General features: G+C 58.1%; 1 protein-coding gene across 1 annotated transcript in view; it reads left to right on the top strand.

Moving 5' to 3' along the window:
* Positions 1-2,863: 2,863 nt before the first annotated feature.
* ITGA7 (integrin subunit alpha 7) overlaps positions 2,864-13,942 on the top strand; it is an 18,019-nt gene continuing 6,940 nt past the window's right edge. Inside the window, exons 1-20 of the mRNA XM_015557410.1 lie at positions 2,864-2,891; positions 4,243-4,449; positions 4,550-4,629; positions 5,736-5,991; positions 6,464-6,595; positions 7,881-8,088; positions 8,215-8,408; positions 9,071-9,159; positions 9,271-9,398; positions 9,530-9,625; positions 9,798-9,859; positions 9,997-10,166; positions 10,595-10,744; positions 11,641-11,756; positions 12,258-12,450; positions 12,526-12,606; positions 12,712-12,791; positions 12,909-12,983; positions 13,126-13,228; positions 13,709-13,885. Of these exons, the coding sequence (XP_015412896.1) occupies positions 2,864-2,891; positions 4,243-4,449; positions 4,550-4,629; positions 5,736-5,991; positions 6,464-6,595; positions 7,881-8,088; positions 8,215-8,408; positions 9,071-9,159; positions 9,271-9,398; positions 9,530-9,625; positions 9,798-9,859; positions 9,997-10,166; positions 10,595-10,744; positions 11,641-11,756; positions 12,258-12,450; positions 12,526-12,606; positions 12,712-12,791; positions 12,909-12,983; positions 13,126-13,228; positions 13,709-13,885 (2,625 nt within the window). The remainder of the gene's footprint in view (positions 2,892-4,242; positions 4,450-4,549; positions 4,630-5,735; positions 5,992-6,463; positions 6,596-7,880; positions 8,089-8,214; positions 8,409-9,070; positions 9,160-9,270; positions 9,399-9,529; positions 9,626-9,797; positions 9,860-9,996; positions 10,167-10,594; positions 10,745-11,640; positions 11,757-12,257; positions 12,451-12,525; positions 12,607-12,711; positions 12,792-12,908; positions 12,984-13,125; positions 13,229-13,708; positions 13,886-13,942) is intronic.

The raw sequence follows: 13,942 nt of genomic DNA, 5'->3' as shown, positions 1-13,942 counted from the left end.
CCCTCAGCTCTCCTGCACCCGGGCTGGAGCCGCGCCTTGGGGGCCTCGGGTCTGCAGGGCTGCCCTCAGCCCCAGGCGCGGGCTCTTGCTTTGGGGATGCGCTGGCGAGCAAGGTTCTGGTCTGGGCAGGGACCGTCTCCGTTTGCCCCCACCCCTTTGCATCCTAAGGTATGGCTCCCCTCCTTCTTCAGGGGCTCGAATCCCCTGAGGGAGGGGACTGAGCATGTTGTCTCTGCTTAGCACAGGAAAAGGGGGAGAGTACAGAGGCCAAAGGTACCATGGGAGGGGTGGAGGGGAGACTCCAGAAGCAACTTCCTGCAGGGCATTGCCGCAGGATGGAACCAGGGATGGACCCAGGGCATTGCCATGGGATGGAACCCGGGATGGACCCAGGGCATTGCCATAGGATGGAGTCAGGGCATTGCCATAGGATGGACCCAGGGCATTGCCATGGGATGGAACCGGGGATGGACCCAGGGCATTGCCATAGGATGGACCCAGGGCATTGCCATGGGATGGAACCCGGGATGGACCCAGGGCATTGCCATAGGATGGAGTCAGGGCAGCGGGGCCCCGGGAGGCCAGGGGAGACCTGCCAATCGTATGGCGAGACCTGGGGAAGCTGGGAGAGGACCGCAGGGTCTGGCAGCCTGCTCCAGGCGCCTCAGTGATAGAAGGGCAGAAAACAGAGCCCCCAAAGTTGTAGCAGCAGCAGTATCAGGAGAGAGAGAGAGAGAGAGAGCGAGAGAGAGAGAGAGAGAGAGAGAGAGAGAGTACTCTACCTGGAAAATATGCAGAAGATATAGAGAGAGGAACCAGGGTAATATATGTACTGAATTACTCTCTTCTCCAACTCCTACAGGTGCCTCCCATCAGCAGAACCAACCAGAAGCCAGTAACAAGTGAGCCTGTCGATGCAGCCCATATAAGCCAGCCTCCCAGAGCAGAGCACGCTGGAGAGTGGAGCTGAAGGGGCAAACTGAAGATATTCAGCATATCTGGTGAGTATATTTTGATCTCCCCAGCCACTGCCAACAAGGCTGGGGGCACTGGTAGTGTCTTAGATACTGTGCTGGGGAGTTCTATAATTTTGAGCTCATTTACAGCAGGGAGGAGTGAGGGGCAGGGGGCGATTCTGGTTACTTTCTAATCAGTTCAGGACCCACAGAGGAAGGACACTTGTGTATGAGGCCTGTGGCTGCCATGCTTCCTGTACTATTCGCTCCAGCTACATGTGTGATTTTAAAAAGAGAGATGGGGAGGGGCAGAGAGCTTCCCACCCCCGCCTGCAGGGGCTTTTCTAGGCTAGCCTGAGCCACACTAAGTGTCCATTACTGGGATCGATGCCCTCCACAGGGACTGTCTTCTCCCCCCAACCACTGGCCTGGGGGCAGAGGGTAGGGACAAGAGCTCATTTCGGTTTTCCTGTGCTGGGAGGAGGGGCCAGCTCTGATCTTTCTTCTTCCATTATCCCCGTCATCAGGGAGCAGGGTCAGTGCCCCCCCCCCCGCCCCCCAAAAAAGAAAAGTTTGGGAGAGATAGAAAGCAACTGATTTCACCTCTTCTTCAGCCTTCTGTCTGCTTCCTCCCTCATCTGTCTTCCTCCCTCCTTCTCCCATCTGCCAGAGTTCCAGAACTGGAGGCCTTTTTAGGACATGCTGAACTCTCCGAGCTATTTCCAGACAAATTCTAGGTTATTTTTAATAGCTTGGTCTCTTGTCATTTCCCCCTCATCTCTAAAGGTGGCCCCTGACTCTGTCTCCCAGAGTCCAGCGGAGGGCATTCCCACAGGGGCCTGACTGCCTAACGGGCATTTTGCTCCAGCAGGGGGCGCTCTGCTGCCTGTTGGCCATGAGAGACCAAGTACCTTGCTCACCCCTAGTTTTTGAGTCCCAGGCCTCCTTTCCCAGCACGGAGGGAGCTTAGAACAGTGCAGGACTGTTCCAATAGGATAATTCCTGTATTGCGACCCACAGCGTTAGAGGATAGCGTTAGCACCTTACAGCAAGCCCACATCTCAAGGCCTGGCCAGCCTTCAGGCCAGCACCCTCTCCAGAGGGCCACCCAGACAGAGTCAGGGAGGGCTGGGCTTGGGCGAGAGCCTGGGGCTGTGGAGAACCGAGGGGTGCAGCGGTCGTGGGCTTCTCGTTCACCCCCAGCTAAGCTCAGATCCCAGGGAGTCCCGCTGCCCCAGCTGCCGACATGCGTTTGCTTTTCTCTCTGTAGTGGCTGCAGCTGTGGCTACTGTTCTGCCCAGAGGCCCGGGGTATCTGGGGATCGTGGGAGGAAGCCAGGAAGGAGTGTGTGGCTGGGGCAGAGGTGGAGGGACCAAAGGCTGTGTGTGGGAACTCTTGTTCCAGGAGGATGGGCTGGTCTGTTCGCCAAGGGTGGGGCTGGGTGGATTCATGACTCCTCTTCTCCCAGTAGACCCCCTCCTCTCCGCCCTCCTCTCTCTTCCTGACCTCCAGAGGAGAGGTGAACTCTGAACACTGACTTAGCTCCTCCTCCCGGTGCTTAGCTGTGCGCTGACCGTCTGAGGTACCGGCCTCGTAGGGGGCAAGTGCAGAGATGAGCAAGACACCCCTCCTCTCAGAGGGGGCTGCCTCTGTGTGGGAGATGAGTCACGATTCCTGCAGACTTGTCTGAAGGTTGGCCATGCCACTCAGTTGCTTTTTTTTTGCTCAGGGTCCCTGTTCGGGCGCGGGCCTGTCCCTGAGTGTGGTGGGAAGGGCGTGGCGTTGGAGTTGGGCCCACGTGCGTCTGAGTCCCAGCACACTACCGAACGTCTCTGCGCGAGTGTCTTCCTCTAACGCCCAGAAAAGGACCCTCACGTGGGTTGTGGGGAGATTAAATGAGATAATGCATGAGACTTGCCCAGCCCCGGCACCCAGGTAGAGAGCGATACACGCTAGCTCCTCATGTCCCTGGCGTTTAGCCTAGAGCCTGGCCCTGAGTAGGTGCCGGATAAATATGATTTCCTTGTCTCACCAGTGCCTGGCGCAGGGCTTGGCAGATAGATTTTCAAAAAATAGTTGTTAACATGTCATTTTATCTTTTTAAATCTTCTTATTGATTTACTAGAGGCCCAGCGTGCAGCTGAAATTGCACAAGGAGGTGCTCCGTCCCCCCCCCCCCCCCCCCCGCCCCCTTCTGCCTCTTGACACTGGCTCTGACACGGGCTGACAGCTGGGCAGAGCCCAGGAGGAGTTGTGGGAAGGGAGATGGCTCTGTGCCCTCCCCTCCCCCTGCACCATCAGAAATGGCACAGTGCCCCACAGATGCCTGCCTGCGGCGCTGCCCCACACAGCTTTGGGCCTCTCCCCACCCCCGGGAAGGAGGATGGAGGGCAACAGCGTGGGAGCGAGGCCTCCAGGTTTGCCCTGCTGTCACTTTCCAGTCTCTCCTTCTTCGAAAAGAGGATCCTTGTCCAGCTGGGTGACAGTCACCTCATCCCCCACCCCCGTTTACTCCTGGCCCGGGGATTCAGCCCCAAGGGACCCAGGCGGCCTCCATTCCCAGCACAGTCCTCTCCCAGGGAAGAAGCCTTGGCTGTGATTGTGGAAAATTGTCCTGCCAAGAAAGTTGTAGCTGGGAAAGTGGGGGGTGGGTCTGTGGGAGGAGAAGGAAGGCTGGGAAAGGGGTTTCAGGAAGTGGGGGGAGAATGGAGGGAAGATTGGAGACCAGATGAGAAATTTGCCTCTACCTTGCTGCCTGCCGGCTGGAGTGACTGGTAGAACCCTGTGCTGGCAGGGTTGTTGGGGTGGGGTCTTTGGTGGGTCCCTGATGAAAGGGGGGCGGGGAAGCAGGCCCATGTCTAGCCTCTTGCTTGGCCTCCAAACCTGATCCCTGGGCCACCTCATGGTGCCAGTCTGGGCCTCTATTACTAGGACTGGGGAGGAGGGCAGAGCTTGGGAATGGGGCCAGGGAGTGGGTGGGAAAGGCCTGGTCAGGAACAGGTGCTGGAAACAGGCGGTTCTTTCAAACCAGCAGTGCTGGCCAGGCTGTCGGGTTGCTGTGTGTGTGTGTGTGTGTGTGTGTGTGTGTGTATCTACTGTGCATGTGGTGAGGGGTGTGTGTGTGTGTGTGTGTGTGTGTGTGTGTGTGTGTGTGTATCTACTGTGCATGTGGTTCTTCATCCAGATAGTATGTGCATATGTAACATGATGATTACATGGCCAAGTATGTTAACCTGCCCTGGTCAGGACTTGGGAAATTGCCTTTTGGCCTTTGCTTGGTACTGAGGGTTTGGGCCAGGGCAGCTCTGTGGAGGGGGAGCATTCTGGCTGCTAACTCCTGCCCCTGCCCCTGCCCCATGGCACAGGCTGCTGGTGGGCGCTCCCCAGGCCCTGGCTCTGCCTGGGCAGCAGGCGAACCGCACTGGAGGCCTCTTCGCTTGCCCCTTGAGCCTGGAGGAGACTGACTGCTACAGAGTGGACATTGACCAGGGAGGTATGTGCGCTGTGGGAGTGGAGTGGGGCGTGCACGTGAAGAGGGAGGAGAGGACTTGGCCTCCTCTTCCCTCCCCTAATTCCCAGTGTCCTGCCTCCAGCGGATGTGCAGAAGGAGAGCAAGGAGAACCAGTGGTTGGGAGTTAGTGTTCGGAGTCAGGGTCCTGGGGGCAAGATTGTTGTGAGTACCACTTCCGTAACCGCATGCCAGGGTGGTGTGTGTGTGTGTGTGTGTGTGTGTGTGCGCGTGTGCAAATGCATAGATGTGCTTACAGAACACAGGTTGGGCATTTGTATGATGGTCTGATTTCCAGGACCTCAAGGAGATATAAAAAAAGTATAAGACATGGCCCCTGTCCTTATAAATTTAAACCGTCTAAACATTTCATCCATTCACCCATCTGTCAAACGCTTACTGAGAACTTTTTAAGCATCAGGCATTGAGCTAGCTGGGAGAGGCTATGTAAAGACAGGGAAAAGCTTGGTCCATGCCTCACATAGCTACTGCATAGATGGAGATTCTCGTCCTCTCCTTCTCTGTCTCTCTCTGTATCATTACTAACATGCACAAATACACAATTATTATTTTTTTCAAAGACTTTTAAACATTGATTTTTAGAGAGAGGGGAAGGGAGAGGGAGAGAGAAAAACACCAATGTGAGAGCAAAACATCAATTACCTGCCTCCTGCACACCCCCTACTGGGGATCGAGCCTGCAACCCCGGGCTTGTGCCCTGACAGGGAATCCAACCGGCAACCGTTGGGCACATGGGATGCTCCAGGGCCACAATTATGAATTCAGGTCAGTATGGGGCCGAGCACGGTTAATGTTAAGTGAGCGTATAGTCCCAGATGATCGAAGTCTGAAGGCGTGGAGAGAAACGACTCCTGCAGATGGTGCGATCTGAGCCAGGCTTTCAAGAATAACTGAAACTTGGAGAGTGGAGCGGGGCGGGGGGTTGCGGGGGAAGACGAGGTGATGTCACAGAGGGCCAGAGACAGGGTCAAACTTGGCAGGTTGGGTGTAATCGCAAAGCCACGAGGCCTGTGTTCTGGCTTAGTCATGCCTGTGGGTGCCCAGGGCAAGGGAGTGGGTGCCGATAGGACAGTGGGTTATGGTAACACGGGGCTGGTGGTGCTCAAGTGGTGCCCGCACAGGGGTTTGTGAGTGTGTGTGTGGTACGTGCACATGAGCCAGCGCCTGCCTCGTGTCTGCATGTGGGCAGCGTGGCTGAAGCAGGCCTGGGCCCACCCAAGGGAATGGCCCCTGCCTCCTTCCTCCTGCAGACCTGTGCACACAGATATGAGGCCAGGCAGCGAGTGGACCAAATCCTGGAGACGAGGGATGTGATCGGCCGCTGCTTTGTGCTAAGCCAGGACCTGGCCATCCACGATGAGTTGGATGGTGGCGAGTGGAAGTTCTGTGAGGGGCGCCCCCAGGGCCACGATCAGTTTGGGTTCTGCCAGCAGGGCGCGGCCGCTGCCTTCTCCCCTGACAGCCACTACCTCCTCTTTGGGGCCCCAGGAACCTATAACTGGAAGGGTGAGTCACTCCTCCAGGAGGGGAGAAGGGAACCAAACTGTCCTCTTAGCTCAGAGAGGGGACTGCGGCCAGCACGTGGCCAAGCATGCCCACACGTTCACCGCCATGTAGCCCCGGGCACTGCCACGCCTTCCACCCCTATCATGCCAGCACACACATGAATGGAGGTATCTCCTCTCCTTCGCATGGCCGAGGGTTCCTCAACACGCTGGCATGAGCCCACACGCACGGCTGGTCCTCCTTACCACCACACCAGCCCACACCTCATCACTCCCATTCCCGTCTCCGCACGCTGCCGCTGGCTGAGCTGACACTCGGTGAGTGTGTGCCAAGTTTGTGGGACCCCAGAAGCTTGGGGGGGGAGGGGAGGTGGTGCTGGAAAGGAGAGGAGGGGCTTCCTTGTGTGGCTGTCTAACTAGCATCTGGCCTAAAGGGGGCTCCTGCCCTGGCACTAACAGGTCTGTCCTTGCAGGCACTGCCAGGGTGGAGCTCTGTGCGCAGGGCTCAGCGGACCTGGCCCACCTGGACGACGGGCCCTACGAGGCGGGGGGTGAGAAGGAGCAGGACCCCCGCCTCATCCCGGTCCCTGCCAACAGCTACTTTGGTAGGGACCCCTCCTGGCCCAGAGCCTCTCTAACCCTCTGCTCCTCTCTCTTGTCCTCCCTCTCCACGCTCCCACCCTCCTGTCTCTGTCCGTCTCGATCTCTGTCTTTGTTTCTCTATTCTTATCCCTTTGGCCTCTTTGTCTCTCTCATATTCTTTCTCCGCCTTTTCCTCGTCTCCTTCTTGCCTGTGTCTGGCTCTGTTTCTCCACTCCGTGGCCCGTCTTCTGGATGTCCCTTCCCCGGTGTCTCTCCCTGTCCCCCCCTCCCCCCCGGCCCCAACAGGGTTGCTCTTTGTGACCAACATTGATAGCTCAGACCCCGACCAGCTGGTGTATAAAACTTTGGACCCCGCTGACCGGCTCCCAGGACCAGCCGGAGACCTGGCCCTGAATAGCTACTTAGGTTTGTAAGCGCCCACCCACGTCCTCCTGGGCCCTGGGGGCTTGGCCTGGCTTCCCCTCCCTCCCCCAACACACACCCAGGGAAATACATGTTGGGTCCACATTTCAGAGACAAGCTGGGTCCAGTGACCAGGCCCAAGAAGAAGAGACCCCATCGGGGACAACCTAAGGGGCTGTGAACAGGGGTCTTCATAGAGGAAGGACCTACAAGGCAGGGGTGGGGGGTGAGAAGAACCTACGAGATGGGTGGACACCATGTGGGAAGGAAGGAGGTTAGACCTCCAGGGGGACATTTTCTCAGGGAGGGATGGTGGACAAAAGTCTGCATAGGGGTTTGTGAGTGTGAGTGTGTGTGCGCAGAAAAGTCTAGCCGTGTTGGTAAGTCCCTCTCACTGTCTCATCTGTATCCCACGGCAGAGAAGGAGGAAAGGGGGCCTGGGAGATACTGGGGTGGATCAAGCTCTTCCCCACTTCCCTTGTCTCCCGCCTCCGTGTGAAGACTTCGCTCCCTGCCAGGATGGTGGGAGTGGGGGCGCAGAAGGTGCCCTGGACAGGATGGGCCCCCCTGGGCGTGCAGAGGGCAGAGGAATTCTCTGGGAATCGGAGGGGTGGGTTTGCTCCTGCCCAGTGTCTGGCTTCTCAGCCGTTGCCTTTCTCTCTCCTCCCCAGTCCCCGAGGCTGATCTCATTGCCCTTCTTGTGCCAGACTCCAGGCTCTGGGTGGGTGGGGGGCTGTGAGGCCTCTGGAGGGGCGGAGAAGTGCATCTGTGGCGGTGAGAACTTGGAGGGGGGCTCCGTCTCTGGCTCCAGACCCGTGAGGAGAGGCGGTGGGGGGCTGTGACTTGCCCTGGCTCTTGAGCTCACTGGGAGGTCACACTGCCCAGGTTTCTCCATCGATTCGGGGAAGAGCCTGGTGCGTGCAGAGGAACTGAGCTTCGTCGCAGGGGCCCCCCGTGCAAACCACAAGGGGGCTGTGGTCATTCTGCGCAAAGACAGTGCCAGTCGCCTGGTGCCCGAAGTTATGCTGTCAGGGGAGCGCCTGACCTCCGGCTTTGGCTACTCGCTGGCCGTGGCTGATCTCAACAATGACGGGTGAGTGGGCGGCCGGGGGTGGAGCCGGGGGAGCTGGGCCCAGAAGGTCCGAGGGGCCTCTGGCATCTCCTCCTGACTTCCCTGGGTGGGCAGGACCCCACACTGACTGTCGTTCTTTCTCCATAGTTGGGCAGACCTGGTAGTGGGTGCCCCCTACTTCTTTGAACGCCAAGAAGAGCTGGGAGGTGCCGTGTATGTGTACATGAACCAGGGGGGTCACTGGGCTGAGGTCTCCCCGCTTCGTCTCTGTGGCTCCCCCGACTCCATGTTTGGGATCAGCCTGGCTGTCCTCGGGGACCTCAACCACGACGGCTTCCCAGGTGTGACGGGAACTGGAAGGGCTCAGGACAGGGAGGGGAAGGGCAGGGTCAGGGAGGTGCCTCAGAGGTCAGGGGAGGGCTTCTCTTTCTTTGTTGTTGTTGTTGTTGACACTATTACAGATGTTGCCCATTTCCCCCCAAGGGGAGGTCTTTTGAGGGCTCAGGGAGAGAAGCCACATGGGCTCACACCTGAACATTATCATTTACCAGCTTTATGACTTTGGGCAAGTTACCTAACGTTTCTGAGCTGGTAATATTTGCAGAGAGCAGCTGAGAGGTTTAAAAATGAGATGTGAGGCCTGGCCGGTGTGGCTCAGCGGTTGAGCCTTGACCTATGAGCCAGGAGGTCACAGCTTGAATCCAGGTCAGGGCACATGCCTGGGTTGCAGGCTCGATCCCCAGTGCGGGGTGTGCAGGAGGCAGCCGATCAATGATTCTCTCTCATCATTGATGTTTCTGTCTCTCTCTCCCTCTCCTTCTCTGAGATCAATAAAATATATATTTAAAAAATGAGCTGTGAGGTGTGTAAGGTGCCTGGGACTCAGTGGCTTCTCAGTGAAATAGAACACATATGGTATGGAACTGAGTGATGGAGGGAACGTTGGGGCCTGGACCCCGTCACCCCTGCCCCCACAGTCTGACTGCCTTTTCTGCTCGCACAGATATCGCAGTGGGCGCTCCCTTTGATGGGGATGGGAAAGTCTTTATCTACCATGGGAGCAGCCTGGGGGTTGTCATCAAACCTTCCCAGGTGAGGGGTTTGTTCGAATGAGGGAGTGGGTGAGGGTGCCACAAGGGGCATGGCAACAGAGGGCAGGGGAGGAGGGGAGGCAGGGTGCTGGCTGACAGTCAGGACCCACAGGTGCTGGAGGGCGAGGCCGTGAGCCTGAAGACCTTCGGCTACTCTCTGTCGGGCGGCCTGGACGTGGATGGGAACCATTACCCTGACCTGCTGGTGGGCTCCCTGGCCGACACTGCTGTGCTCTTCAGGTGGGCTCCTGTCTTCTCCCTTCCTGAGGACATAAGCCCCGCTCACCCCAAATCTGATGCTGAAGAGCCCCCTCCCATTTCCCAGCCCAACCTTCTCACGTTCTCTGTGCCCTCAACTCCCCATTCCCCAGGGCCAGGCCTGTCCTCCATGTCTCCCACGAGGTCATCATTGCTCCACGAGCCATTGACCTAGAACAGCCCAACTGTGCTGGCGGCCACTTGGTCTGGTGAGGCGGGATCCAAGGGGAGGGAGGCTGGGTGGGGACCTTCAGGGCGTCCAGGCCCCTCTCCCTTCTCCATTTCTCTGCCTAGTTTGGCAATGGGGGCTGAGACTGGGTCTGGAGTGGGCAGGGTGGGGGTGGGGCCTTGGCCCATCAGCTACCCTTTGCCCCCCCACAGTGTGGACATAAGAGTCTGTTTCAGCTACATGGCAACCCCCAACAGCTACAGCCCTATTGTGGGTGAGTGAGGTCCCCTTCCCACCTCCCACCTCTTTGGTCGGGTCACTGCAAGGTGGAGAGATGGGCCCCTGGGAACAGGGTCAGATTGAAGCAGGTCCCTAGCTCACTGTCTCCTCTCCTCTCCCCACTTGCCAAAGCCCTGAATTATGTGCTAGATGGGGACACAGACCGAAGGCTCCGGGGCCAGGTTCCCCGTGTGACCTTCCTGAGCCGTGGCCCAGATGACCCGAAGCACCAGGCCTCAGGCACCGTGTGGCTGAAACACCAGCATGACCGAGTCTGCGGAGACACCATGTTTCAGTTACAGGTGGACACTGACCCCTTGGCCACTGAGGGTCATGGTCATGGCATGATCTCTTCTCCTGGATTCCTCTGAGCTTCTTCCCTAACATGCGCACACCTCGTCCTGAGATCTGGACTTCTGGGAAGCCTCCCTTACGGGCTGACCTCCTCCTTACCTGTTGCCTTCTTCTGTCTCCTGCCAAGTTCTCTACTCCCTGGAGATGGAGATGGCAGGGTCCATGGTCACATCTGGTCCTCAAAGCCCTAAATCCTGGGTCTCTTCCCTTTTCCACCCTAGTCACTCTCCCTTCTTGCTCAGCTCTCTGCTTTTCTCCTTCATCTCCCTAAACTTCTTTCCACGTTTAAGAATTTGTCCTAGATCTGGGTGGGGCTTTGGTCAAGGCTATGGGCTGGGGATTGTTCTTGTGTTCATTTCCTCTTTCCCCTTTCCAGGAGAATGTCAAAGACAAGCTTCGGGCCATTGTGGTGACCCTGTCCTATAGTCTGCAGACCCCTCGGCTTCGGCGACAGGTTCCTGGCCAGGGGCTGCCCCCAGTGGCCCCCATCCTCAATGCCCACCAGCCCAGCACCCACCGAGCAGAGGTGAGCATGGGTTCTGATTTAGCCAGAAGAAGTTGCTGGGAGGAGCAGTGATCATAGCCCCCATCAGCGACACTCGCTCATAGCTCGCAGAGTTCCTCACGTGTGTCCCAGCAGCTCCTCATGTCTCCAGGTGCCGTCACAACTAGACCTCCGGGTGGAGAATGGCCCAAAGGGTCACGTGTTCCTAGTCAGAGGGACCGGTGCTCTTTGATTCTACGGGTCATTCAGGGGCCCCGGCTGACGTGGGTCTGCCATTTTCAAATGTGGCTCCCAAGGCCCTTAGGTCACCTCCGTCCTGCTCAGCCGGGTGGGCGAGCACAAAGCTCCTCGTGTGGTTCTCATGGACAGTCTGGGAGTGGCGCTCTTCGCGTTCTCATCACCTTCCGAATCTGGAACTCAGTTACCTGCAAGGAAGGCTGGGGAGAGAGGGTCTTGCAGTGGACCAGCCTGCTAGTCTCTACTGCAGCATCACAGTACTCCCTCCCATCGTTGTACTGAGAGGGCACAGCTCGGTGTAGTTAGCTGACCAGCTCAGTACCACACGGGCAGCAAGCAGCAGATCTGGGAGTTGAATCCGGGTTGTGTAATCCTGTGATACTCGACCCCACCAAATGCCTTGGTGACACATTTGCACCCTTTCTTGTCCCCTAGGAATGACCTTCTTCTCAAATCTCTTCCCAGCCCTGGCCAATGTACTCAGTTGGCTGGAGCGTCATCTGGTACTCAAAAAGGTGGCGGGTTCAATTCCTAGTCAGGGCATATACCCAGGTTGCGGGTTTGATGCCTGGTTGGGGCACCTGCAGGAGGCAACACCCCCCTCCCCCATCTTCCTCTCTCTAAAATCAATAAAACAAATACAAGAAAACAAAACAAAAAAAGAAAAAATCTCTTCCCAGGTCCACTTCCTGAAGCAAGGCTGTGGTGAAGATAAGATCTGTCAGAGCAATCTGCAGCTGGTCCATGCCCGCTTCTGTGCCCGGGTCAGCGACACGGAGTTCCAGCCTCTGCCCATGTGAGGGAGGCAAGGGGGCAGGTGGGGTAGGCAGGCAAGAGTTCAAGGAACGGAAGGAAGCTCCTTCAGGAGGGCCAGGCAGAGGGAGGGGCTGAGCCTGCAGCGGGAGGCTGGAAGGCTGGGGGAGACCTGCTGATGATTCAGAAGACTGCAGATGAGGGTCAGTGATGGGGCACAGGCGCTACCGTGCAAGGACTAGCAGTTCTTCCCAACCCTGTGAGGTAGGAATTATTGTTAGTCCCACTGCATAGATGGAGAACAGAGGCCTAGAGCGGTTACTTGCCCAAGATGAGGAGTCAGTGGTGGAGCTGGGATCAGAACGAAGGTCCCCTGGCTCCAATTCTGGATCTCTGGAACATGGGGAGGACCTGAGGCTTGGACTGGTGGGAGCAGAGGCTAAGGGAGCGGAGGCCAGTGGCGTTCACTGGGGGAGGGAGGCAGGCGTGGGTGAGGCAGGGGGAGATTTTCTGATCTTAGAGTGAGTGGGATCTGACCCTCTAGGGATGTGGATGGGACAACAGCCCTGTTTGCACTGAGTGGGCAGCCATTCATCGGCCTGGAGCTGAAGGTCACCAATTTTCCCTCGGATCCAGCACAGCCCCAGGCTGATGGGGACGATGCCCATGAAGCCCAGCTGCTGGTCAGCCTCCCTGCCTCTCTGCACTACTCAGGAGTGCGGGCCCTGGATCCTGCGGTGAGGACCGGGGCAGGGGGCATGGTCTTGGGGGTCTGCATTAACCCAAACTGACCTCTCCTCTCCCCACTCCAGGAGAAGCCTCTGTGCCTGTCCAATGAGAATGCCTCCCGTGTTGAGTGTGAGCTGGGGAACCCCATGAAGAGAGATGCCCAGGTTGGCACATCTGCCCTTATCCCTATCTGAGTGACCTCTAACCCCTGACCCCTCCTCAAGTTCCTGGCTTCCCTTGACTCTAATCCCACTTCACCATTGGCCCAGATCGCCTTCTACCTCATCCTCAGCACCTCAGGAATCACCATTGAGACCACAGAGCTGGAGGTGGAGCTGCTATTGTCCACGTAAGCCTGCTGGGCCTGGGGTGGGTAAGGTTGGGGCAGTGGAATTGATGTCTACCTAGAAGGGACTTACCCTTGAGGTGGTGCCCGTGCCCACTCCTGCCTTTGCCCACACACCAGGATCAGCGAGCAGGAGCTGCACCCCGTCTCTGCCCGGGCCAATGTCTTCATTGAGCTGCCACTGTCCATTACGGGGTAAGCCCGGCCCCAGTGGGCACCTGGGCTGGAGGGGCAGGCGTTGCCACTCCCAAGCCCAGGCCTGGGCTCTGCTTCCTGACCCTCCGTCGGGCCTCAGGCCTCAGGCCTTCTCAGTCCCCATTTGACCCCTCTTCTCTAGGGTGGCCATTCCCCAGCAGCTCTTCTTCTCCGGCGTGGTGCGGGGGGAAAGTGCCATGCGGTCTGAGCGGGATGTGGGCAGCAAGGTCAAGTATGAGGTCACGGTGAGTGTCCTGGCATGTGGTCCTTCATGGTCGCCCTCCCTTCTTGGCACAGAGAAGTGTCTGAGACAGGTCCCAAGGGTGGGGTCTTCCACCGTATGGCGAGTTCGAGGCCTCCCCCTGCTCCTGGACCTCAGCTGTGGGCAGGCGCTTCCTGGTCATCTCTGACGGGAGGCCATGAGAGCCCCGGGGAAGCTTCTTTGTCTGGGGTCTCAGCTGGGGGATGGGAATATGGGGGAGGGCTGATGTCTCTCCTCAGAGCTTTGCTCTGGCTTGGCTGGGGCTTCCCACACCTCCCGGGGACCTCTCCGGTTTTCCTGGGTTTGGGGCTGGCGTAGAGTGGTGCCTAGCAGGGTCTCAGATCCTGAATCTTTGTTGAAACTGTGCTTCCCGAGGCCCGCCCCTCGACCCTACCCCCTCCATCTCTGTGATTTAGGGCCGCTCAGAAACCAGCTCCCTCCCTTCCCATTCTCTGTGCCACAGGTCTCCAACCAGGGCCAGTCACTCAACACCCTTGGCTCTGCCTTCCTCAACATCATGTGGCCCCACGAGATTGCCAACGGGAAGTGGCTGCTGTACCCCATGCGAGTGGAGCTGGAGGGCGGGCAGGGCCCTGGGCAGAAGGGACTCTGTTCCCCCAGGCCCAACATCCTCCACCTGGTGAGGCAGGGTGGCGGGGCTGTGAGGCAGGGTGTGGGGGGGTCAGACTTCGGGAAG

The sequence above is a fragment of the Myotis davidii genome, unplaced genomic scaffold (genome assembly GCF_000327345.1).
Source record: "Myotis davidii unplaced genomic scaffold, ASM32734v1 scaffold509, whole genome shotgun sequence".
Lineage (NCBI taxonomy): Eukaryota > Metazoa > Chordata > Mammalia > Chiroptera > Vespertilionidae > Myotis > Myotis davidii.
This window is presented reverse-complemented; position numbering and strand designations above follow the sequence as displayed.